Here is a 26459-nt window from a genome sequence, read left to right on the forward strand (position 1 = left end):
TAGTCAAAGACTGTCTAGCTGGGTCACTGCTCTGGCAATTCCTGTGTCCCTAATCTAATTTTATTTTCACTGATTTTTCCATTTGACAACTTGGAGAAAAAGAACTTGCCAATTTCACATTTACTTCTAGTCCAATGGTTCTCAAACGTCTTTTTTTGCGAACCACTTGAAAATTGCTGAGGGTCTTGGCAGACTACTTAATGATCTTTCCAAATGTTGTCTGTACCGCCAGCTAACTATTGTGAAGCGCTTTGGATAAAAGCGCTATATAAAAAAAACCCTAATAATAAACAACATTGTTTGTTCTACAAATAAAAGCACACAACTCATATTTTAATAATAATTAGTCTTACCTTTCTAATGTGATGTATGTGCCCTCTCTGGCCACTGCAGTCCTGTCCCAAATCCCCCCCCCCACTCCCTCTTCTCACCCCACTGCCCCTTCCCAATTACTGCCTATTCCCCCCAAGGCCACTACCTCACCTTACCTGTGAATCCTTTCCAGGGTCCAGGAACCTAATTAGCAGAGCCATGCCTGCGCAGCTCCACTAATTAGGTGGGTGGCCCTTCATTCTCTCATGTGCGGTCGCCCAGGAGCGCATCTTAGAGGGAACTATCCGCGGACCACCTGAATGGAGCTTGCAGACCACGGGTGGTCCACGGACCACAGTTTGAGAACCTCTGTTCTAGTCAGTTTTGATGTCTGGTTCTCCAGAATTAGCTGGAAGACAGTACTGCAGTGTCTGGAATGCAACTATGCAACATTTAAATATAGTTTTTAGTGGAAAAGTTAAAAGAATCCTTGATGCATTTATAGCATTAATCCCAGTTTTGTTAAATCTGATGATGTTATTTTACAAAACCTAAATTGTGGGCCTAATACCAACCCTTTAATAATGGAAAAAAACAACTCCATCACAAAGCAACCACAAATACACCTGTAACTTTATTAATTCACCACTTACAGCTTCATATTTATTTTCTTGAATCCTGCATTTAGACACAAAGGCAATAATAAAATATCTGTACACTACTTCTGTTACAAATATAGATAATATTTGAAGAGACTTTACATACTCTAACTTAGACATTTCACACACTACACTGGAATGAGTACAGGCTAATAATGCATCACCAGTTGCCTCAAGTACTGGCACCATCTGTTTTTCTTAGCCTATTGTATTGTAACATCTCAAATAATTATTGAAAAAGAGGGATTTTTTAGTTAATCCACTTATATTTAGCTATCAATTCACAAGTAGTAGCTCTCAAACACTCCTAACCCTGCTGTTTTTCACTCAGTAAAATTGCATATTTCTCTAGCACAGTTTGAATGTGCCCCCGCTTTAGAACTCAATAATTAAATATTATAAACAACTGACATGGTGCTCCAGCTGCTATAGGTGTTTGCTGGTCAATATGCAATCTTGCAGCTACATGAATGTACATCGTGGGAAGCACCCTAGCCTAAAGGAACACCAGTGCTCACATGCCCTTTGACATTTCTTCCTCTCTAAAGGTTTTAAAGACATATTGTATTTAGTGACAAGGTTCAATCACAGATGGGGCTTGACCAAGCAGACACATATGAGGCAAAAGTGGGGAAATTGACCGTTAGGGAATCCACAAGTAAGGTCCAGGGACAACACTTTATAGTGAGAAGCCAGGAGCATTGTTCCTAGATCTTTACAGGGCTCCATCTTACATATCAGTGTCTGCCTTGTAAGCGTTCAATAATTTAGAACTCCTTCCAGCAGCTGGAAGGACTAAGGGACTTCTTTCTCTGCCCATCCTTTCCCCTCCTGCATGCTTTCTGACTAGGGTGAAGATGTAGAGGAACCTCTATCCTTTGCCCTACTTTTGGACTCCTCTCTACTGGAGGGGGGTCTTTATTACTCTACCCCTCCTCTATCCCTTCTTTTGGGTCCTCCTCCTCTCTGAATGTCTTCAGTATTTGCTTCTGCTTACAGCAGTGGTGAGCCACATGTGGCCCATCAGGGTAATCTGATTGTGGGCCACGAGACATTTTCCTGGCATCGAGCATCCGCAGGCATGGCTCCCCGCAGCTCCCAGTAGCAGTCACAGTTTGCCTTTCCCGCCCACTGGGAGCTGCAGGGACCCAGGCCTGGGGATGGTCAACGTCAGCAAAATGTCTTACGGCCTGCAATCAGATTACCGTGATGGGTTGCATGTGGCCTGTGGGCCGTAGGTTGTCCACCACTGGCTTAGAGCAATCGCAGCAGCATGAAATTGACTCCACACCTGTTTCCACTGGGCTCTGACTAGTGACCCGGAAGCTAGCCAGAGTGGTTAATTTGTGCTGTTGCTTCAAGAAGCTCTGAGCAGCAGTGACACTGGAGCTGCCTTTCTGCAAACTTAGGAAAAGGACAGTGTTCATTTTACTGTTCACATCGGGAACATTATCTTCACACCCACCAAGTTTAGGAACTTCACTACTTTAAAAGGGAAGCCTAAATCCTTGTGATATTGCAGGTGCAGTAGGGCTCCCTCATTCACCAGGGAAAGTTTCCTGCAAGTGGATTTTTCAACCCCTGAGCACCAAAAAAAAACCAACCCTACCTCTCCATTATTTTGCTTCTGGAGCATGGAATTAGCAGCACTGACTTTCTAACTAGTTTTTCCATCTACCTTCTTTTGTTCAACTGTTGTTCCTCCTGTGACTTTATTTCTGCTTTTTAAATATCCTTAGTTATCTCCTTCCCCCTTGACTGTTTAGTGCACACATTCTCCCTCCCACACCTATCTCAAATATTCAAAGCCTCTTTGCAAAACATTCCAGTTTTCCAATGCGGTTACTAATGTAAACTTTTATGTTCTGGTGGATCACTGTATTCATTACAATAATAATAAAAAACCTTAAGTCTTTGCCAGAGACTACATAAGCCCATCCCAGTGATTCGACAGTAGGACAAATACTTCTATTGTGTTCAAAAATACAATTAAGTGTTATTTTTTCTTCAGTGATGTAACAGTCTGGTCAAGCTGGACTAGTAAGATGGCTACATAAACTTTGCTATGTGGAATGTAGATAATGGGATCTTGTTGATCCTATTCTTTGGACAGCCAATTCATGAGAGAACAGTCAGAGTGACAGTCCCTTTTGTCCTTTTTAGAAGAGCAACTGCTTCTTCATGGGTCACCCCTTCTAAGCTCTGCCCATTGACAGCAATGATTTGATCCCCTCTCTTCAGCCGTCCGTCCTCTGCTGCTGCACCCTGAAATTAAACAGCATGTAACTGCAGACATGCATTTCTGAAACTCCTGGTTTTATAGCTGTTCAAAGAGAAATCTAAAGAGGGTCTTAGTAAGGTGGGTTCAATATACAGCACACATTAAACTTTTCTGCTTGAGAAAGGCTACGCTGATCAGTTTTCACTATTACAAACCCAGGCTCATTTTGTCCTTAGTAGGTGCTGGTTCTACCTGCCTATAGGTTTTTGCATAAAGTTTCCACTTTGCAAACTAACCAGGTGGATTCATGAAAGTCCTCATCACCTTATTAGTGGAATGAAATTTACAGCATGGGAACGATGTACTACATACATTCTATAAGTCAGATCTATGGAATTTTTAAACTCCTTCAGCCATCTTGGTTTGGCTGGCAAAGTTCTCAACAATTCAAATTAGAAATCGAATCCAGATCTGAACCTAAACGTCAAGGTATGGAGGTCTTCCAACTTGGTTATCTGACTCAGGCCTGCTTTATACACCAAGTTCAGATGAGGATGTGAACTTCTCCAAAGTTAAGATTTGGATCCAGTGTTTCTGGCCTATATTTGATTCCAATATTCATTGCAAATAATTCAAATTAACCCCAAGCACTGCTTGAAGAGAATGCAAACTAAACGGGGGAAGGGGAGGGTGCAATTGTCCAAAGTGGACAACTAAATCACAACCTCAAATCCAAATGTTTGCTAGGAGCAAATGGGAATTCTGAAAATTGGGCCCAGTTTACTTAAAGCCTCAAACTGCAGACACAATTTAAAATGGTATCTGCATTCCTGCTTGGAGAAGACAAACAATAAAATAAACAGTCCAGAACCCACTGGCTTTTCCCCAGGCGATATTAATAAATCAGCTGCTGAGCATGAGCACTGAAATGTTTGAGTAGTTTTACACCTGTGCACTTACCTTTGCAAATACTGTCTTAACGTAGATGGGTAAATCTCCATGAGGACTGCCATATCCTCCCACAATACTAAAGCCTAGACCATCCTGTCCTCGATCTAGAGTAATGGTCTTATACTGAGGGGGCCTACAACAGAGAAAAGAAGTTATCCTGTTTCTTTTGTGAATGTCTAGTTCAGTATGTGGATTGTTCAGCAAAGAGGCTCTTAAACTTTCCTTTGCTGAGAACTCTACATAGGATTTTAAGTATATTGCAGTGAATACTTCAGTTCATGTCAACCACTATAATCCTGCTTAATGCCATAGGCTGGTTACTTATTTACAGTTTCCTTTCATAACTTCTCCATGGTATTTAACCTTCTGTCTGCAGAAGTTTATTCATTCTGTCATTTAATACACTGCATAATTGAATGATGCTTATTACCTATAGATAAGTAAGTATCCTGGAGCTCAGAGAGAAACAAAATAAACCCCACAAAAGCTACATTATTTTAAAAAACCCTCCCTCCCCCAAAACTCATATATAAGAGAAAATCAAAAATAGCTCCAACCAATTCCTAAGTCTGGTTTAGTCATTCTTGTCCTCTTCTGTTGCTTGGCCTTGTATTTTTATAAATTTGCAATGTTTTGACAGACTAAAAGAACTATAGAACTTACAATTTGAATCACATGTTTTTCACCACTCCTCCAGTAGATAATATACACTGTATACCTAGAAGTTTGTGGGCTGATTTTTAGTGATGGTCTGCTTTGAAATAATTTAAATTTTCAACCACAAAGAACTGTGCCCATATTTTCATACTCAGGATGGGAATATTAGCAGACAGGCATCCAACTACTTGTTTGTGCACACACATCAAGTATTTAAATATCAAATAATGTTTGTGTCTGCAATAAACTGCAGGTACAATTATGTATAAAATTAAAACACCAACACCCTGCCCCAAGAACAAAAAAAACCCCAACCACCGTGGAGGTTGTGTTGGCCCAGGAAATCAGGCGACCTATCAAAATCTATGAAGCCCCCAAAACACTCTCTCGGGCAGTAAATGGACAGCTGTGCCTTCCAGCATACCCGACAAGTCAACAAACTCAGGCTCTGATGGACTGGCAGGAAGAGTGAGTTCTAGAGTCAACAGCCACGCACTTAAAATGCCCTGACATTTAAGCCAGGGGGGCAATTAGCTTAAGTACTTCAGCTAATCTCAAGTACAACACAAGGAATGAAGTAGTCTCTGCGGTGCTGCAATCAAATTGTACCATAGCTCTCTGGGTCAAAACCCGCATAGTGAATTGTACTCTGAAATGAACCAGAATGTCCTATGTGGCCTACGGAGCCCACTCTGAACATGCTGCAAATTCTAGGCAGTTTTCAAGAGCAGTCCCAGCTAGTGGGCCTTACAGTAACCCAATTAGAAAGGATCCATCAAGGATAATAGATGCACTTACCCTAAATCATCCTGAAAGATGCTGCTTGAGGTTAGTGCTGCAAATGAAAGGCTGGAAGCTGGTGGATCCTGTTGCTGACCAGTTACGACACTTACATCTCCTCCGGCCACCACCTGAGAGGGCATATTGCAGATAGCTGTGAAATGAGGAAGGTGACGCTTGGACAACTGAGCCCACCATGATTAACACCACAGTATTTACAAAGGTGAAATGACCAAAACAGGTTTTTGCAACAAATGAGACTTTTCTTCCTTTCAGCTAAAATAAGACTAAGTGGTAACTTTGGAGCAAAATATGGAGAGGATGTGAAAACTGCACAACATAACCCTCCAACCCCCTATATTCTATGGCTACATTTTCCTCAGAACTGGACAGTTGTGTGTTACTTTTGGTTTTTCAGCCTCAGAATCAAAACTGCAAAGTGCATTCTAAACATCAGTGCAGAGAAACTCCTTACCTGCAGTTCAACAGTGCCTGAAGCATTTTTCAGTAGGCTGACAGCTTGGGAGTGTGTCATGCCCTCTGTGGATGTTCCACAAATATTAACAATCCTATCCCCAACCTACAGAAGAGAAAATTAAAGAGCTAGCCATTAATAAGAAGCTATGTCACCAAGATCTACATGCCATTTTTACAACACAAAATAAGAGGATATCCTTTCTGTGAAGAATACTTGAACTGAGTAACTGGATCTAGCTAGCAGGATTTGCAAAAAATATATAGTATTCAGGAAATATTTACCACCTGTCTACAGCATATTCTTGATCTTAGATACAAGAAAGTCTTTGGCCCAGATCTTCAGCTGATTTAAATCAATGCAGCTTTAGTGAATTCAATAAAGCTTCAGCAATTTATGCCACCTGAGAATCTGGCCCTTTGTTTCCAGTGCAAGTCATAATTCTCTAGTGATAACTGGTGAAACAGCCCTGATTCTGTAGTAGTTATTGAGGTTTATATCCTCAAAGACCTGAATCTACTTGTGGATAATATAATCACATACACTACAGAGATGTCAGTATTATAAATTGCATAGCTGTCATTAGACATTAGAAGTCAACACATACATACCTCTGATATTTCAATCAGTAGACGACAGTCATACATTTACACATTCTGGGAAGACAGACCAATGTAGCATATTATCATCAGGTCCCCCACGTTCAAATGCAGCTTGGAATAATCCAGTACAACTCTCAGGGGAATACATGGGCCACATTCAGTGGTGATGCAAACTGGTCTTAAACCAGACATAAATGGCTGCAAGTGGTAATACACTAATTCATACCAATTTTGCACTCAGTGGGTGTACAAAACAAGAATAGCCTACACACAGAGATGGGTAAGTTGAATGTGCTGCAGGAAAAGCAACTAACAGAAGGATGTAAAATAAATCGCATAACTGCAGGCATTGGGGAGGCTGCTGACTGCTGTGCCAATAATCAGGACAGATGTGGGATCTATTTATCTACACATAAGAGCTGCCGTATGGGATAGCTCAGGATACTGGGCAAGATTAACCATATCTCTGACAGTGGCCCACACCAGAGCTTTAGGGGGAGTGTATAGAACAATGCAATTATAGAGTGATCCACCCGTTTCCCCCCCGCCCCCGGCTTCTGGTAGTCAGAGGTTTAAGGTCAACCCAAAAATGGGGTTGTATTTTTGACCATCTTGGCGTATAGCCATTGATGGACCTACCCTCCATGAATTTATCCAGCTCTTTTTGAACCCAGTTATACATTTGGTGATCACAACACCTCATGGCAATGACTTCCACAGTTGTGTGTGGTATGAAAAAGTATTTCCTCTTGTTTGTATTTAACCAACTGCCTATTAATTTCATTGAGCGATCCCTGGTTTTTGTATTGTGTGAAAGGATAAATAACACTTCTCTATTAACTTTCTCCACCAAGCTCTTCACTTTGGTATCTGAAAGCCATGCTGGCTCCATGTTCCAAGGTTGCTTTAAGGTTTTCTCCCCAATTGCTAATGTTTGTGAAAAAAAACTACTGTACTCTAAACCCATCTAAAACTACTGTACTCTTGATTTGAATGGGAGAAATTCCTGGCATGGCCTGAAGTGCTAGTGAATACACCATGTGGCTCTACTCCAGAAGTGGGCAAACTATGGCCCGCGGGATACATCTGGCCCACGGAACTGTCCTGTCCAGCCCTTGAGCTCCCAGCCGGGGAGGCTAGCCCCCGGCCCCTCCCGCGCAGCCTCAGCTCACCACGCCTCCAGTGCTCTGACCTGCTGATCCTGCCGGGCTTTCCAATAAGCCAGTCCTGCTGCTCTGAGCAGCATGGTAAGGGGGCAGGGAGCGGAGGGGTTGGATAAAGGGCAGGAGGTCCCGGGGGGCAGGGAGCAGGGGGCGGTTAGGGGCAGGGGATACCAGGGGGCAGTCAGGAGACAGAGGGGCGATTGGATGGGGCAGAGGTTCTGGGGGACGGGGGGTGGTCAGGGGATGGGGAACAGGGCGGTTGGATAGGTGTGGGAGACCTGCGGGGCCTGTCAGGGGGCGGGGGTGTGGACAGAGGTCAGAGCAGTCAGGGGACAGGGAACGGGGGGGGGAGGGGTGTTGGATGGGGGGGGATTCCAGGGGTGGTTAGGGGCAGGGGGTCCCAGGAGGGGGCGGTCAGGGAACAAGGGGCAGGGGGGGTTGGATGGCTTGGGGGTTGTGAGGGGGGCAGTCAGGGGGCGGGAAGTAGGAGGGGGTGAATAGGGGACGGGGGCCAGGCTGTTTGGGGAGGCACAGCTTTCCCTACCCGGCCCTCCATAGAATTTTGCAACCCAGATGTGACCCTTGGGCAAAAAAGTTTGCCGACCCCTGCTCTACTCTGTGACCAAGGCAGAGTAATTTATTCAGCATCATCATATTAAGCTTTTTTACCAACCTCCTTTCTTAGCAATTAACTTACTCTGAGTTTCTGAGTTTGAGCTGCAACTCCATTTGGGTGCATCATGGCAATAAATATGGGAACATCTCCCAGGGGACTTCCTACTCCTCCAGCAATGCTCACTCCTAGGGAATCTGCAGGACCCTGTTACAGTAAAGAAAACAGATTAAGATACTGTTTGAGAGAAAATACACAATTACCTTTAGGCCCAGATTTTCAAGACTGACTAGTGATTTTGGGTACCCAACTTAAAGCCTCTTAAAGGGGCCTGATTTTCAGACAGCACTGAACACCCACCCTCAAAGCCAGGCCTCTTTACAGTGTCTTAAGACAGGCACCCTAAAACCAATGAATGGAAAAAATAACTATTCACTTATGAAGAATTCAGTCCTAATTCCTCCAGGTCAATGTACAGGGAGGGGATATGGCACTCCTACTCCTCTTCACTTTCATTCCACTATTGCAAATTCCTCAAAACTTGTCAGTTTGTCTTCATGAAGGATCTTTCACATAGTGTGTCACAAGAAACTTCACCGAGAGAAGTAGGAGAAAGCACCCTGTTTTTTAAAATAGTTTCTCAGGGAGAAAAAAAGGAAAAATAAAGTTGAAACGTAAAACGTGTACAGGTGCTAGTAAGCAAGCAACAGAGTATAGGGACGGGAGAATGGAAAATAGTAATGGGAGAAGGAACAATGAATTGTTTTGGTTCACTACCACTGAGAATTTTTTACTCTAACCAAGAAGATGCGAATCTCTGTTCCTTCTACCTTCACTGTTGCCCTGTAGATTGCCTGGCAGGCATTTTGAGCTCACACCTATGTGACATCTGACTGGCTATTCCGTCTTGATTTTTTACTATACAGATCCCTTATTGCTGAAGTTGCAGAATGAAGCCACTGATAACCACTGGGCAGAATAAGGCTCCCTCGCACCAATGACTGGAAAGCGTAGCCAATAATGAGGTTTAGTAAAGGTGATACTGTGGGGTAGGGCGGGAGTGTTGGCTTGTAGACTCACCCAAAGCTTTTATAACAATGACACAAGCACTGAGGAAGCCATGTAACAATTTAACTCCCCTTGCACAATGTTCATCTCTCAGGGGAAATAAAAGAGATGAAAAAAAGAGCAAACTTGTCCACAGTGAAAGAATCAAGAATCTCAACCTAATGCTGTTTAGCTTAAGTTCTGCTAAAAAAAAAAAATTCAGACATGATTCAATCCAGCTGCCGTTTGTGTGGTGCAAATTACATGTGTATGTATCACATTTGCATGAAATTGGTTTCACTTTGCAGCCTGATTCCCCCCCACACACACACACACCCCTTCTTACATTGTTTTTACACCTATGCAATTCCCTGACTTCAGGGGAGTTGCTCCTGATTTTATAACCAGGCCTATCAATCATGCACACCAATGACAGACTATACATGAGCAAAATCTATTTGAGCTCAATTTATATAACAAACTGGGTTTTGAGCATGCAGATTCTGTCACTGCACTCAAATAGCAGCCATGATTTGAAATTGCCCCATTATAGGCCTGTGCTTTAAGAAGAGGATCTACCCATTTTGTATCTGTAAGTAATAGGGCTAGCTGTGGTGATGTACACTATTTTCGTAACACTGCAAATATAGAAAGAGGAAGCATACTCCTCCTAGTGTATTGCTGCTGTATGACACACACAGCAGTAACAGCTTTAGAAAGTTCAAAATAACATTTCAGCACAGTGTAAAAAGCTATTTATAGAAGGGACAGAGAGAATAAAGTAGCTAAAATAAATCCATGCAATGAAAAGCCTTGAATGTCAAGCCAATTGAAACAAAAAATAATACTGGAAAAATAAAAGAGCCTGATTTTGCTGATATTTGCATATAAATCAGGAAGTCAATGGAACTGCACAGGTGTAAAACTGGTGAGAGAAACTGATTTCAGAATCTGTATACTGATGATTTTATTAAATATACAGTACAGTTAAAAATAGTCATAGTATAAGTACATCCTAACTGAAAATGATTCAGTAAGAAAAATATGATAAAAAGTGGGACTGTAAATCCTAAACTCTGTTTACTCTGGATTTAACTCAATGTGACAAAAATAAAAATATGGCTCAAACTCATGCTAATTCTTTGTCCCTTAAATTTTCAAAGTAGGTTACAGGAATCTAGATGCTTGACTCAGACTGATATTATGGGGACCTATGTGTTACACCCCCACAGCAGCTGGAAAACCTAGGGGCTGGATGTAAACCTGCCAATAGCGTGTTTGTTCTATAAAATGGATTAACTAACAAAACTAGACATATGTTCATGAAAACCTAAAATATCTTTTACAAGTCTCAGGACATGGCACTACCTCTCTCCAACAGGTAAAAATCTAGGGCCAGAGCCGCGGTGGGTGTAAACACACTAATTTATAGCGGCTGAGGGGTTCCAGTTCCCTGTACATTTTTACAGTATGACTTACCTTTTTTATTTCAACCGTTCTTAATCCTTGTATTTCAGATGATACTGTGAAACGATAAAAATAAATATATAAAAGGTTCGGTAAGATTTTAAAGTAAGCTCTTCATTATAGCCATAAAAACAGTTATAATGATTTTAGCTTTTGCTCTATTATAGTAACATGCCTGGACATCTGCTCTCATTACATTAATAAGATTGAACTACTTTTGAGATGGGAGGGACTAGGTGTATTTTACACAAAAATAAAAAAGATACCCAGTCATTCATTTTCTGAATAATGTATATATTCTGGAATAAAGACGGTCAGGTTTATTCAATCTGAGCAATTAACAAAACAGACTTAGGGCAATAATGACTTCCTTGTAATTTAAACATGAGAAAACTGTTACTCATCTTTCCTGATTTAACTACACAAAATCTGCTACTGTCCACAGATTCACATGTGGGATGCATCAGATAGTTGAATGGAAGATATACTTACTTTTGATGAGAATCTCTGATTTAACAACTTGCGTTCTTATAATACAACATAAGGTATGACAAGCTGCCACAGTTATGCTTATAAAGGGCTATAGAATGATACCTATGTGTTTTTTTTTTTTACAATTGCCCTATCAGCATTTTGGACTTGAATTACAAGGAACTGTTTTTATGCCTACAGTTCAAAAGAGTATCTAGCACTTCAGACAAACAAAAGATACCTCAGCTACTGATTCACACACAGGATAACGGGGAGAAGTTTTAGATATAGAATATTAAAGGCACCAAATGAATCTTACGCGCATTCTTCTTAAGACCACTTTCAAAGCCCTCAGATGGGTTGGAACCAGAAGGTGGGAAACTGAATGATGACAGGCTGCCACTTCCTTCACTCACCTAAAATATAACATCACATTGGGATTATACCATAGTCTTCAAACTTCTAGCTTGCCGGAAAGTAAAATTATGAGCTCCAGTGCTATTTTACTACCTTCCTCTTGTGCCTAGTAAGAAATGATGTACTGTGAGACTAACAATAACTCTTCTATATCCTCAGAGCATTCTGGAGGGCTCTCTTAGTTGAAGGTTTGTGGTTGCATAGCTAAAACCTTCCACAGCCTTTAGAAAGATTGCTTCTAGGAGCCCAAATTCTGCCCTCAGATTAACTCATGGAACTTCCTATGACTTTGCTGGAGGTTTATGGGTGTAACTGATGACAGTGTTCTGACAAAAGTTAAAAAATGAAGGACAGAGTATAGAACATTGACAAAGAAGATAGGGGAACCCTAACAAATGATTCTATTGTTTCTCTCTTTCTCCTGGAAATCAATCCACACCATCCATTTGCCTCCACTGTCTGTAACCACATCATCAGCCATGACTATAAAAACACTTTCTCCTCCCCATATCTCCTTTGTCTTAAAATCCGCTCTGTAATTCTTGTGATTTTAATTTCTCCATTCAGTTTACATCTCAACTGAAAACACGCATTTTGCCCTAGTATGTACTCACTTGTTAATTCAGAAGCTATATAAATAAAGTTTTGAGGCCAGACTATCCTCTCGGCTGTGTGTGCACACCTCTCATTAGAACTCTGACATCAGTTGTGTGTGTACACATATCTGAGGGGACAAGGTGACTGATCATAGAATATCAGGGTTGGAAGGGACCTCAAGAGGTCATCTAGTCCAAACCCCTGCTCAAAGCAGGACCAATCCCCAATTTTTGCCCCAGATCCCTAAATGGCCCCCTCAAGGATTGAACTCACAACCCTGGGTTTAGCAGGCCAATGCTCAAACCACTGAGCTATCCCTCCCCCTGATGTTGTGTTACTTTGTCATTATTAGACTAAAAGGCTTTATAGATATTTCAAGTAAAAATTACTCATTATACATTTCTACTGGCTTAACGGCCTGGGTTACAGCTTGATTCTGCATTTTCACCTTAGCCAAATTCTGAAGGTCCATATATATTTAAGGAGGACCAAATGCTGCAGTACTTACTCAAACCTAACTCCTAGTGAAAAATGCATCCAGGTCAAATCCTGCAATCTTCACTTCAATCCTAACTAATCTGACCTGAGTTTTTTAGGCTCAGGTCCTTGATGGTCTTTGCTGATGAACATTTTAGGCAGAGAAATCTTCATGAAAATTCTGAGACTTTGAAAAATAAAGTTTATAATGAAAACACTGAGGCACATCACCATAGCAGTACAATCTGAACTGTTTAATATCAAGAACACATTCAGGCTATGCCCCGCGCGCGCCCCCTCCCTGCCACGGTATTGGTATAAATAGCAGTGTAGATGACAAAGCACCGCTTAGACATGCCAGAACCTTAGGGTATATACCAGAGGTGGGCAAACTGCGGCCCCCTGCCCGGCCCCTGAGCTCCTCCCCCACTATTCCCCCTCCCCTGCAGCCTCAGCTCACTGCGCTGCCGGTGCAATGCCCTGGGCTGTGAGCTCCTGGGGCAGCACAGCTGCAGAGCCCGGCCTGACCCAGTGCTGCGCAGGGTGTGGCTGACTCCAGCCAGGTGGAATGGCTGTAGCGCTGCCAGGCACCGGTGCTCCAGGCAGCACGGTAAGGGGACAGAGGGGGTTGGATAGAGGGAAGGGGCGGTGGTCAGCGGATGGAGGTGTGGATAGGGGTCAGGGCGGTCAGAGGGCAGGGAGCAGGGGGGTTGAATGGGGGCGGAGTTCCCAGGGGGGCAGACAGGAAGGAGGGGAGTTGGATGGGGCGGTGGGGGGCAGTCAGGGGCAGGGGTTCCGGGGGCGGTTAGGGAGAAGGGGTCGTTGGATGGGGCAAGGGTCCCAGGGGGGCAGTCAGGAATGAGAGGAGGGGTTGATGGGGCAGCGGGGGGCTGTCAGGGGCAGGGGTTCTGGGGGGAGGTCAGGGGACAGGGGGGTTTGGATGGAGCAGGAGTCCGGGGGGGCCATCAGGGGGCCAGAAGCGGGGGGAGGGGTGCATTGAGGGTGGGGGCCGGGCCACACCCCCCCTCCCCTAACCGGCCCTCCGTACAAATTTCCAAAACCCAATGCAGCCCTCAGGCCAAAAAGTTTGCCTGTCCCTGGTATATACCCTACATCGCTTTCTACATGCCCAAGCAGTGCCTCCCACATCTACACTATTATTTTTAGCAATGTAATGTCCCGTTACCTCAGCCCTTCCCCGCAACGGGGAAACGCTTCAACAGCAGGGAAAGACTCTGGTAGGGCAGCAGGGAAAGTCTCTGGCAGCTCCCCATTGCTGGAGTTTTTCCCCACTGCAGGGAGGTGCTGGAGCCTTTCCCTGCCCAAGGGAAATACTCTGGCATCAGGGAAAGGTTCTGGTGGGGGAGGCAGAGGGGAAAGGCACCGGGACCTGCCGTAGCCAGAACCTTTCCTCCCTGCCAGAGCCTTTCACTGCCCTGTATAGCAACGCACTGCAGTGTGGATGCAGCCTGATTTCAGTGCAGTGTTTAGCTGCATGTCCCCTACATGTCATCCACAGTGCAGAAAAGGCATCAGATATGGAAACTGATGAAGATCAAACACTTTTTAGTTATGTTAGAATTAATCAGCAGAGCTGATTGGAAAAGCTTGACAAAGACCAAAATTTCTATTTTCTGACTGGGTCTATTAACCATTTAAAACCCTGTTGTTTTCTCAGTCTTTTCAATGGTTTGCACACTTCTGTAGGAATATCAGAGCAGTGTGGTAGAGAGCTGAATAAAATACCTCATGGACAGTAATCTAGAACAGAAGGGGCATTCTTAAGTTAAGGGCCTGACCCAGCCAGAATATGAGAGCCCTCCAATTCTCACTGATTTCAGTGGGAGTTAGAGTTCTCTGCACCTCCTAGGAGAGGGCCCTAAAATTATGATCAGGCAATGCAGCAAAGGGGTAAACTTTATCCATGGGATAATATTTGGCTGTATCATGCTTTCAACACATAATATGATGAAGTTAACATACGATATGGCTATGAAAAAGCTGTGAAGTACATAAAAGCTGCTTTTTTTTAAACTCATCCTCGGCACACTATATGGAAAATCTTTGTCACTTTAAAAATCAATAAAAGCAAATAAAGGGAATTATTTAACCAGAGTTGATTTCTTCCAAACTGAACAGCTTCACAGTTACAAACCTGGCTGCTTTGGGATGTTCTCCTCTCAGAATGGAATGGACCTGCTTTTATTCTTCCAACTTCTAGTCTTACAATACCTAATGAACACTGAAGAACAGGAAATTTATAATGCAGTTCCCAACCGTGAAAGGACCCATTAATGTACTAATATTAAAAGGCATATATTAGTTACTGATGATGGAAATAATAAGACTTATGGAAGGTGTATAAACACAGGCCCCAATCCTGCAATGCGGACTGCACAGGTAAAGCTCATTGCAGGATCAGAGCCAGAACTGGACAGTATTTTTCCAATTATATACTGTGAAATAAAATACATGGCAGATATTTGGATTAACAAATGAACATTACAGTTCAGATGCCAAAATTACACTAAGGGCGTAATCCTGTTCCCATTCACTTAAATGGGAGTAGCATGTAAAATTCACTTTCAAGATGTAGCTATTTAATAAACAAAAACATTTTTAAAAATCATGAAAGTGAAGAACTTTCGAATTCCGGGTACCAAAACAGGCCATATAATCTACAGATTTACTCCACATTTACGATAGTGTAACTGAGAACATGGCATTTAAATTGGTATTTAGAAATGTAAATTGGCAACTGAAACTAGTATCTACCTTGGCTTAACACCAATGTAACTGAAATGAGGATCTGCAGGGAGATTTTTAATGCACAAATGTGGTGTGAGTGCCCTACTCCTTCAGACTTCCAATGGGAAAGTGGTCCTTAAATGCCATTCGGACCTTTGCAAAATCTCTTCTTTCGCGTTTAAGCTTCCAATTGTACGATTTGGATGCACACATTAGATGGCCACAAGGAAACTGATGTTACATTAGGAATGAATTTAGTTCCCAGAAATGAAGAAAACTTTGATAGAACGGTGAAGGAACTTAACATACATGTAAGCACAAAGATACCAGGACGGTAGGTTCACTATAACAACCTAGACAGACATAAAGACATTACGATGTTGCAGACAGTTGTTTGTAAAAACAACTTATTCTTCGGTGTAAAGGCCTATTTTGCAGCCTATTTAAATAGAGAGATTTCAGTCTTTTGTCACTGTTTTGCTCTTCCTCCTCCTCTTCCTTTGGGAGTTCACTGTTATAAAATCCTATTTCCATGTAGGTGAGTGTGCAGCGATTTGAGAGTACTGCAGACGTGCCATCACTCTGTTATGGTTTAGCTGTATTACCTTAACAGAGGCTCACAACTTGTACTCCAGGGCCACCTGGAGGTGGGGAGGGAGTGGCAACAAGCCCCAAACAGAGGGGTGTTGTGACCTGGTGTACAGGTTTGCAGCACCGCTTGGATTTGGCCCAGGGGAACCACCAACGCCCATGATGGAGGAAATACCAAGTTAAATGTGAGTAGTGCTGCGACCCCATGCACCAGCTCTCAATGCCCAGAGCAGGAAGCCGGGCTCAGCCCTGTGGGACAGGAGGTGAGCTGCCGCTGTGCAGTGAGTGCGGTGCAAACTCACTCTCCAACCCCCTCTCGACCATAGCCTCCCCTTAGTGGTAATTTTTTTGGAAGGGTGGAGGGGCCTCAGTTTCAGATATTGCCCGTGGCCCTCCCACACCGTCAGTGCAGCCCTGATTAAGAGAATTGGCTGAAGAACTCTAATTTTTAGCAGATCTTGGAACAATGGGGAAGTTCAAGAGGACTGGGGAAAAAGCTAATGTTGTGCCAATATTTAAGAATGGTAAACGTGGCTACCTGGAAACTATGGGCTGGTTAAACCTGACATCAACCCCCAGAACAAAATGAAGGAAAAGGCCGATATGGTAAAGAATCGGTAAAGAATCAGTAAAGAATTAAAATATGGTAGCATTATTAATACCAAACAATACAGTTTTATGGAAAATAGGTTTTGTCAAATCTGATTTTGAGAGATCACAATTGATAAAAGCACCTGTACTGACATAATATAATTTGACTTAGTCCTGAATGACATTCTGATGATAAAAACATTACCCTTAAACAAAAATCAATGCAATCCATATAAAGTGGATTAGGAATTGGTTAAATCATAGATCACAAAAAGTAACTGTAAATGGGGAATCATCATCCAATTGGGATAATCTAGCTGGGTCATGAAGAACCTGGTTTTGGCCCAGTGCTATTCAATATCTTTACCAATGATCTGGAAGAAAATATAAAATCATTGATGGTAAAATTTGCAGATGACAGAAAAAATAGGTGAAGTGGTAAACAATGAAGTGGACAGGTCAGTTACACAGACTGACCTAGATCGCTTGGAAAGGTGGAATCCACTGAACACCATGAGTTTTAACATAGCCAAATGCCAAGGCACACATCTCAGAATAAAGATAATAAGTCACATTTATAAGATGGGGTTGGGTAGAGAAACTGTATCCTCGAAAGCAAATGACTCTAAAAAGGACTGAGGGGCCTGTTAGATAACAGCTGAACATGAGCTCCCAATGTAACGTTGTAGCTAAGAGGACAAATGCAATCCTGGGATGTACAAGTAGGGGAATACCAAGAGGAGTAGGGAGATAGTATTACCTCCACATACAGAACTAGTGAGACTGTTACTGGAATAGTGTGTCCAGTTCTGGTGTTCACACTTAAAAAAGGAGGCAGAAACTATAGAAAGGGTCAGAAGAGAACTCCAAAAATAAATCTGAGGTCTGAAAAATACATCTTATGAGAGATGAAAGAAGCTCAATCTATTTAATTTATCCAAGAGAAGGCTATGAGAAAAGCTGATAGAAAATCTTCCAACACAATAGTTTTCTGTTAGAAAATACTGCTACAAAAGAATCAAAATGCTGTGCAGGAACAAAACAAAAAAGTCAAATGCAAAGCTCCTTATCGGGCAGAAATTCTAGTTCTCAAACTGTTCTAGTTATGAGGTTACTTCATCATAATGCACAAGTTCCTATAACAGGAAGAGATTTCTCATGGACAGCTCTTTAATTTAGCAGAAAAACATACAGCAAGATCCAGAGGCTGGAAGCTGAAGCTCGGGAAGTGCAGACTAGAAATAAGGGGCACATTTTTAACAGTGAGTGTCCTTAATCATTGGAACAATTTACCTAGGGATGTGGTGGGTTCCCCATCATGTGAACTCTTTAAAACAAGACTGGATGTTTTTCTAAAAAATATGCTATAGTTCAATCAGAAGTTATGGGCTTGAGACAGAAATTACTGGGTGAGGTTCTTTGGCCTGCGTTATTCAGGAAGTCAGACTAGATGATCTTCTAGATTTAAGATATATGAATCTGTGTGCCACCAACACGACTAATTTCAGCTAGGAATGTGCATAAGGTAAAACACCAAATCTGTACACCTTTATAGTTCGGGAAAGTTCAGATCTGGCTCCAAAGTTCTTCACTACCTCATCCCGCTCTATTATGGTCTGAATATGAACCCTGGATCCAATCTGAACTTCAAGACAGTTTGGCTCCAGATCTAAACTCTGCAGCTTGTCCCCATCTCTGTTTTTACAATTACCTTTAACAAAGCAGCAACAGCCTCCTGGTTAGCATTTCGAACATCTTCTCCATTTACTGTTAATATCTGGTCTCCCTGCATCAGTCTCCCATCTGTATCTGCTATTCCTCCTTTGACAATGTCTGACACAAACACCCCCGTATCATTTCTGAAAACACATAATTTTATTCTGCTTTAAACTTGTCACTCTTTGTACCATTTCACTATCCATATTGTAATAAGACTTTTGCTTAGAACTGAGAAACTGTTTACTAGAATTTCTGGTTAGTAAATGTGGGCTAGATCCCACCATTCCACCCTTACTCACATGGAGTAGTATCTTACTTCCTAAATAATCCCCTGGAAAGGAGGCCAAATGGGCCCACCATAACATTATAATTTTTTTTTATTTTTGTTTTGTTTAAAAAAGAAACAACTGACATTGTTTGACAACATGCTAGCACAGAGCAGATTTACTGAGACAGACAATTTGTGTATGGTGGAGGAGCAAAGTTTGAGGAGGGAGGGTTCATCTCTTCATTCCCCTAACCCTGGGCTGGCTCTGTGGTCCAAGGGTTAGGTCTTGAGTTGGGTACATCAGTGTAGTTCCATTCACTTCATACCTTTTCCCAACAATACTTAATCCAAGGCCTTTGCCTGGCTTCTTTTGAAGCTCTATATTCAGTACGTCATACATATCTTCCTCCTTGTACTGGGCCTCATCCCTGTAGACAGTGAGACGGACTTTTTGGGGTGTCTGTCTGAGAACACTTATTGCTTCATCATGCGTGGCATTCCTGAGGTCAATTCCATTCACCTGCAATGTAACCACATGTTGATTGAATACTTTCCTGAGTTAAATGACTAAAGAGTTCATAGGGATTTAAAAGTGATATACACAAGACTGCACCTCTAAAATCTGATCTCCCGCCCAGAGCCTTCCATCTTTGGATGCTGCTCCTTCTTCATATACTTCATGGATAATAATAGCTCCCTGTGGATTAACAATAAAAATACATAGCACACAGAAGAACACCTCTCATATGCACAGCAACTGGTCGAAGCTTTGGCTTTGGAGAAAGCTTTTGAAAAATCCTAGTATGAGAAGACAAGACTGTAACCAAATAACAGCAAACTAAGTAATCAGCAGGCTGTAAGAGAACTCAGGTTCTCAATTCTAAAGGCAAAAGATCTTTAAAGAAGTCACTTTCTTCTGCTTTAAAAAGTGTGATTACAAAAATATTTGTGGTTCAAGCTTAAATCAATTCAGTGCAGCAAATCTCAGACAGACAGATATTGTCTCCAGTCACTTGTTGAAATAATATATTCACCTTCAGAGTAACATTCTCTATTAAGGACTTTAAATTGGTACTGTCATCTCATTATGAAGAATCACTGATTTTTACGAACCAGTAAGGTGTCTGCTCCCCCAACAATGCTCAATCCAAGTCCAGTGCGTCCCTTGGAGATATCAATGGTTGTTTCACATCCTGGGATGATGGGACAAGTAGCTGGGTCAGAGGCTAATGTGGCTGGAGTTGAGGACCTGCTTGTATCTAAACACAGCAATTAAACATGCTGGTTACAGTGAGTGGCCACAATAACTGGGGGAAAAAAAAGAACTTTAAAATAACATTTTGAGAGATCATTGACAGCCTTACAAGAATAGCTGCAAATGGACCCAAAATTCAACCTACCCTAATTACTCATCTGATTTTAAAAATACTCCCAAGAAATAAAATTATACAGCCTCTGGTCCTCCCCTTTCTCCAAAAGAAGAGCTGTGCTCTGGTTAAAATCACAATTCCTAATCTTGGTGCCCAACCATCACCAGGTCCATGATAGTTTGTTGAGATTGTGGACAAAGATGTGTACACTGCATGTGGCCTTATTTCTTCACTGCCTGGGCCACACCTTGCTCTCATGTATGTGCATACAATGTGCAGCCAGTGAAGTTACCAGAAGCTGTGTGCACTTATTTGAGGGCAGATTTGGCGCCAATATACCTGCTCCAAAAAAAGAGTAATTCATAGATTCAAAAGTCAGAAGGGACCATTAGGATCATCTAGTCTGACTTCCTGCACAATGCAGGCCACGGAATCTCACTCACCCACTCCTGCGATAAACCTCTCACCTATGTCTGAGCTACTGAAGTCCTCAAATCATGGTTTAAAGACTTCAAGGAGCAGAGACTCCTCCAGCAAGTGACCCGTGCCCCATGCTATAGATGAAGGTGAAAAACCTCCAGGGCCTCTTCCAATCTGCCCTGGAGGAAAATTCCTTCCTGACCCCAAATATGGCGAACAGCTGAACCCTGAGCATAGGGGCAAGATTCACCAGCCAGATACCCAGGAAAGAATTCTCTGTAGTAACTCAGATCCCATCCCATCTAACATCCCATCACAGGCCATTGGGCCTTTTTACCATGAATATTTAAAGATCAGTTAATTGTGAAAATCATATTATCCTATCATACCATCTCCTCCATAAACTTATCAAGTTTAATCTTAAAGCCAGATAGGTCTTTTGCCCCCACTGCTTCCCTTGGAAGGCTATTCCAAAACTTCACTCCTCTGATGGTTAGAAACCTTCGTCTAATTTCAAGTCTAAACTTCCCAATGACGAGTTTATATCCATTTGTTCTTGTGTCCACATTGGTACTAAGCTTAAATAATTCCTCTCCCTCTCCGGTATTTATGTTCTCTATAAATATATCAGAGGGAATCATGTCTCCCCTCAACCTTCTTTTGGTTAGGCTAAACAACCCAAGCTCCTTGAGTCTCCTTTCATAAGACAAATTTTCCATTCCTCGGATCATCCTAGTAGCCATTCTCTGTACCTGTTCCAGTTTGAATTCATCCTTCTTAAACATGGAAGACCAGAACTGCACACAGTATTCCAGGTGAGGTCTCACCAGTGTCTTGTATAACAGTACTAAAACCTCCTTATCTCTACTGGAAATACCTCGCCTAATGCATCCCAAGACCACATTAGTTTTTTTCATGGTCATATCACATTGGCGGCTCATAGTCATCCTGTGATCAACCAATACTCCAAGGTCCTTCTCCTCCTCCGTTACTTCTAATTGATGCATCCCCAGCTTATAACTAAAATTCTTGTTATTAATCCCTAAATGCATGACCTTACACTTCTCACTATTAAATTTCATCCTGTTACTATTACTCCAGTTTACAAGGTCATCCAGATCTTCCTGTATGATAGCCCAGTCTCTCTTTAAATTGGCAATACCTCCCAGCTTTGTGTCATCCACAAACTTTATTAGCACACTCCCACTTTTTGTGCCGAGGTCCGTAATAAAAAGATTAAATAAGATTGGTCCCAAAACCGATCCCTGAGGAACTCCACTAGTAACCTCCCTCCAGCCTGACAGTTCACCTTTCAGTATGACCTACTGTAGTCTCCCTCTTAACCAATTCCTTATCCATCTTTCAATTTTCATATTGATCTCCATCTTTCCCAATTTAACTAATAATTCCCCATGTGGCACAGTATCAAACGCCTTACTGAAATCTAGGTAAATTAGATCCACTGCGTTTCCTTTGTCTAAAAAATCTGTTACTTTCTCAAAGAAGGAGATCAGGTTGGTTTGACATGATCTACCTTTTGTAAAATCATGTTGTATTTTGTCTCATTTACCATTGACCTCAGTGTCCTTAACTACTTTTTCCTTCAAATTTTTTTCCAAGACCTCGCATATTACAGATATCAAACTAACAGGCCTGTAGTTACCTGGATCACCTTTTTCCCCCTTCTTAAAAATAGGAACAATGTTAGCAATTCTCCAATCATACGATACAACCCCTGAGTTTACAGATTCATTACAAATTCTTGCTAATGGGCTTGCAATTTCATGTGCCAATTCCTTTAATATTCTTGGATGAAGATTATCTGGGCCCCCCGCTTTAGTCCCATTAAGCTGTTTGAGTTTCGCTTCTACCTTAGATATGCTAATACCTACCTCCATATCCTCATTCCCATTTGTCATGCTACCATTATCCCTAAGATCCTCATTAGCTGTATTAAAGACTGAGGCAAAATATTAGTTTAGGTATTGGGCCATTCCTATATTATCCTTAACCTCCACTCCATCCTCAGTGTTTAGCGGTCCCACTTCTTCTTTCTTTGTTGTCTTCTTATTTATATGGCTATAGAACCTTTTACTATTGGTTTTAATTCCCTTTGCAAGGTCCAACTGTACTTGACTTTTAGCCTGTCTCACTTTATCCCTACGTGTTCTGACCTCAATAAGGTAGTTTTCCTTGCTGATTCCTCCCATCTTCCACTCCCTGTATGCTTTCTGCTTTTTCTTAATCACCTCTCTGAGATGCTTGCTCATCCAGCTTGGTCTACAACTCCTGCCTATGAATTTTTTCCCCTTTCTTGGGATGCAGGCTTCTGATAGCTTCTGCAGCTTTGATTTAAAGTAATCCCAGGCCTCCTCTGCCTTTAGATCCACAAGTTCTTCAGTCCAATCCACTTCCTAACTAATTTCCTTAATTTTTGAAAGTCAGCCCTTTTGAAATCAAAAACCCTAGTCACCCATTTATTTTTATCCTTCCGTTCAGTTTGAACTGAATTAGCTCATGATCACTTGAACCAAGATTGTCCCCTACAACCATTTCTTCTATGAGGTCCTCACTACTCACCAAAACCAAATCTAAAATGGCATCCCCTCTAGTTGGTTCGGCAACTACTTGCTGAAGGAATCCATGAGCTATCGCATCTAGGAAAATCTGAGCCCTATTATTATTACTAGCACTCGTCCTCCAGTCTATATCTGGGAAGTTAAAGTCTCCCATGGTCATACAGTTTCCATTAGTATTTACTTCATTAAAAACATTAAAGAGGGCTCTATCCATATCCAAATTAGATCCTGGCAGTCTATAGCACACCCCAAGCACTATCACAGGGGAGGCTCTAGTAGTTTTCTTCCCCAATGTGATTTTTGCCCGGACTGACTCTGTCTTATCTATTCCATCGCTTCTTATTTCTTTACATCCTACCTCATCATTGATATACAATGCTACTCCACCACCTTTACCTTTATTTCGGTCTTTCCTAAAGAGCACATACCCTTCAATACCTGTAGTCCAGTCATGACTACTATTCCACCATGTTTCTGTTACCCCTATAATATCTGGTTTCACTTCCTGCACCAGTAGCTCTAGTTCCTCCATTTTGTTACCTAGGCTCCTCGCATTGGTGTACAAACATCTTAATTTTTGCTGTTTGGCCTCGCTCACATTCTGTACCCGATTAGGCACGGTCATTCTACAGCCATTCTTATCACAGGTAACAAGTGCCTACTATACTGTAATGTCATGCATGCATGTACACTGTCCCTGGTTTTACAACATATGCCTATATACGGCAATATACCTGATCAATTGGGGCCACTGGATGGATTTCCTTGCTTTCCTTTATGCTTTGAAAAATGTATTAGGGAGGCAGTGTTGCCGAATCATGGAAGTCTAGGGCTGGAAGGGACCTCAAGAGGTCATCTAGTCCAACCTCCTATGCGGAGGCAGGATTAAGTATACCTAGGCAATCCCTGACAGGTGTTTGTCTATGACCAGAGAAGGGGATTAGGAATGAGAACTTCTGGGTTTTATTTCTACCTGTACCACTGATGAGCTAGAGTGCCCACAACCAAATCATTTAACCAAAGTTTTCAAACTTGGCTGTCTAAAGTTAGGCACCTAAATCCTAAATAAATAGAAGGAAGCTGATTTTTAGAGGTTCCACTCAAGCAGCTAGAGGGAAACTAGAAAAATAAATAATTGTTTACATCAGCATATGCACCCATTTTCATTGTATGCATGTAGGGCCAGATTGTTTCACTCAGATCTTGGCCTAGACTGGTGGTGCCACAGTGCCTACTGCTCCAGGAAGAACAAGAGTATCCAACCATCCACTAACATGTAGGGGGAAACGGAACTCCTACACAATCCTTTAGGATGGAGCAGGATGCTTTTCTCTGTCTTCCTCCCTCTGCACCTGGGCAGTGTGGAGGTAGAATAAGGTCATAGCCCTGTTGCTTTCCTGCTCCACTTAGGTTGCTCACCAACTATAATGTGCTAAAAGGAAGCAATTTCTGCACTCAGAAAAGCGCAGGGATGCAATTGTGACTGGTCTGGGAGCAGAGGTGCAAGAAAGTGAAGGAAAGCTCTGAAGACATTCATAAGGCTCTTCATTTTTTATCACTTAGCCCACTGTTGAGACTATAGACAACAGAAGTGCTCTTACTTTTAATTGTCTCTGGTTCTGGTGATCCAGAAGACGGAATCACCAGCGACTGTTGGATGTTCTTCCGCTCGCCTGTGTTAGCACTGCAAAGTGGTGGTGTTGGTGTTTGAAGAGATGTTTGACTATCATGTTCTACTGAGTTGATTGTGAGCTTCACTGTGGTCTTTGATGTCTTCAGCAGACTGATAAACTTATTGAATAATAAAGAGAACAGTCAATGATCCAACTGTAACACTTACAGAGATCAGTCATAGCAATTGCTCCATGATCAGGAGCAAAAGGTCACACACACCTGTTGACTTGGAGACAGGAATGAAGATGATCAATGTTTTGGATGATGAGTGGCAACACAGTTAATTATTGTGGGCCAGACCATTATCCCACAAATCAGATTAGCTCAACTGACTTCAGTGAAACTATGCTAATTTCTAATGAGGATACGGCACACAATCTATGTTAGCCTTCCTGGATGCTACACTATATGTTGATAGCTATTAGAACAAAATCAGAAAACTAGGAGTAAGTACTAATGTTGGTGCAGACCCCAGTACTGCTCCCACTGAAGTAAATGTCAAAACTGACATCAATAGGAGCAGGCCATCCAATGGCTTTGATTAAATGTTTGGTTTGGGGGAGAAAATATGGTACAACTAATATTTGAATTATGGAGGGGATGTTGGAGAGGAAAGCAAGGTGGGGGCAAATACAGAGCCTTGTTGTGAGCCTCAAATGCAGGCCTGCAAAACTGTCAGGCAGCAGACACCTCCATGCTGCCATACTGTGTCAGCTATGACCAGCTCATGCTCAATTACCCACAATCCACTGAGGACACAAGACCACAGAAAGTCCCTCCTCAAAAAGTATGACAGGAAGCAGCCTCATGGCTCCTGATTGGCTCCTTACCCTATATAACCCCAAGGGGAATCCCAGGAAGCATCCAGGCAACAGCGCAGATCTCCTGTAGCTGCTATGACCATTCCTGCTCCCTGTTCTTGAACTCCAGGCTTCAATCTCGGCTTAACCTGGATCTCACCTCCTGACCAGGTCCCCGAAACCTCACTCAGACTCTGATCCCTGGTATCAACCCCAGCCCAACTTGACTACGAAATCCTCTGGTATTCAGCTTTAGGTTTGATCCTGCTCTGACCTGTGGTCCCAACTTCCCTAGGTCATGATCCTGACAGACATATAGAGCATCCTTCAAATCCCATTGACTTCAAAATTACTTCAGTGAGAGTGGATGGTGCTCAGCACCTCCCAGGATCATGCTTTTAAAGTATATTTCAAATTGGAACAGTGACTTTGTAAAATTGACACCTTGGGCAACAGATCTGTTCTTTACTCCAAACCACATCTGCTTCCTCTATAGATAACAATGAATTTTACTGTCTGTTAACTCTGCAGAGCCAATACAGGTCTGGGAGGGAGAGATGGATTCTATTCCAGCTGTGCTGTATTCAACAGAATTTGCTAACTCAGTTCTAACTGCAGAGTGACTATTAGTGTAACAAAGCATGAGCCAGAAAGAGCCCAGGTTGAGTTTGCAGAGCTGGAAATTAGGGGGCGGAAATTGCCAATTGAGTTAAATTTTATCTGGAAGCCACAGAGCCAACGAACTTGGAACCCCACAATACCATTTTTACAGTCATTTCGCAGAGTGTCA

At 42.3% G+C, this 26459-nt stretch overlaps 1 protein-coding gene across 12 annotated transcripts in view; it reads right to left on the reverse strand.

Annotated features, from left to right (window-relative positions):
• Positions 1-945: 945 nt before the first annotated feature.
• The window catches only part of MPDZ (multiple PDZ domain crumbs cell polarity complex component), a gene marked incomplete at its 5' end in the record, with an annotated part of 133938 nt that continues 108424 nt past the window's right edge, over positions 946-26459 (reverse strand). For all 12 annotated transcript variants that reach the window (XM_084628273.1, XM_084628274.1, XM_084628271.1 and 9 more), the window contains 13 exons: positions 946-3236; positions 4153-4276; positions 5599-5711; positions 6056-6160; positions 8518-8640; positions 10960-11003; positions 11738-11834; positions 15065-15151; positions 18551-18698; positions 19153-19346; positions 19440-19523; positions 19940-20085; positions 24797-24986. In XM_084628273.1, coding sequence (XP_084484399.1) covers positions 3090-3236; positions 4153-4276; positions 5599-5711; positions 6056-6160; positions 8518-8640; positions 10960-11003; positions 11738-11834; positions 15065-15151; positions 18551-18698; positions 19153-19346; positions 19440-19523; positions 19940-20085; positions 24797-24986 — 1602 coding nt within the window. In that variant the 3' untranslated portion in view covers positions 946-3089. The remainder of the gene's footprint in view (positions 3237-4152; positions 4277-5598; positions 5712-6055; positions 6161-8517; positions 8641-10959; positions 11004-11737; positions 11835-15064; positions 15152-18550; positions 18699-19152; positions 19347-19439; positions 19524-19939; positions 20086-24796; positions 24987-26459) is intronic.

This window comes from Lepidochelys olivacea (assembly GCF_965140295.1).
Source record: "Lepidochelys olivacea isolate rLepOli2 genome assembly, chromosome: 5".
Classification (NCBI taxonomy): Eukaryota; Metazoa; Chordata; order Testudines; family Cheloniidae; genus Lepidochelys; species Lepidochelys olivacea.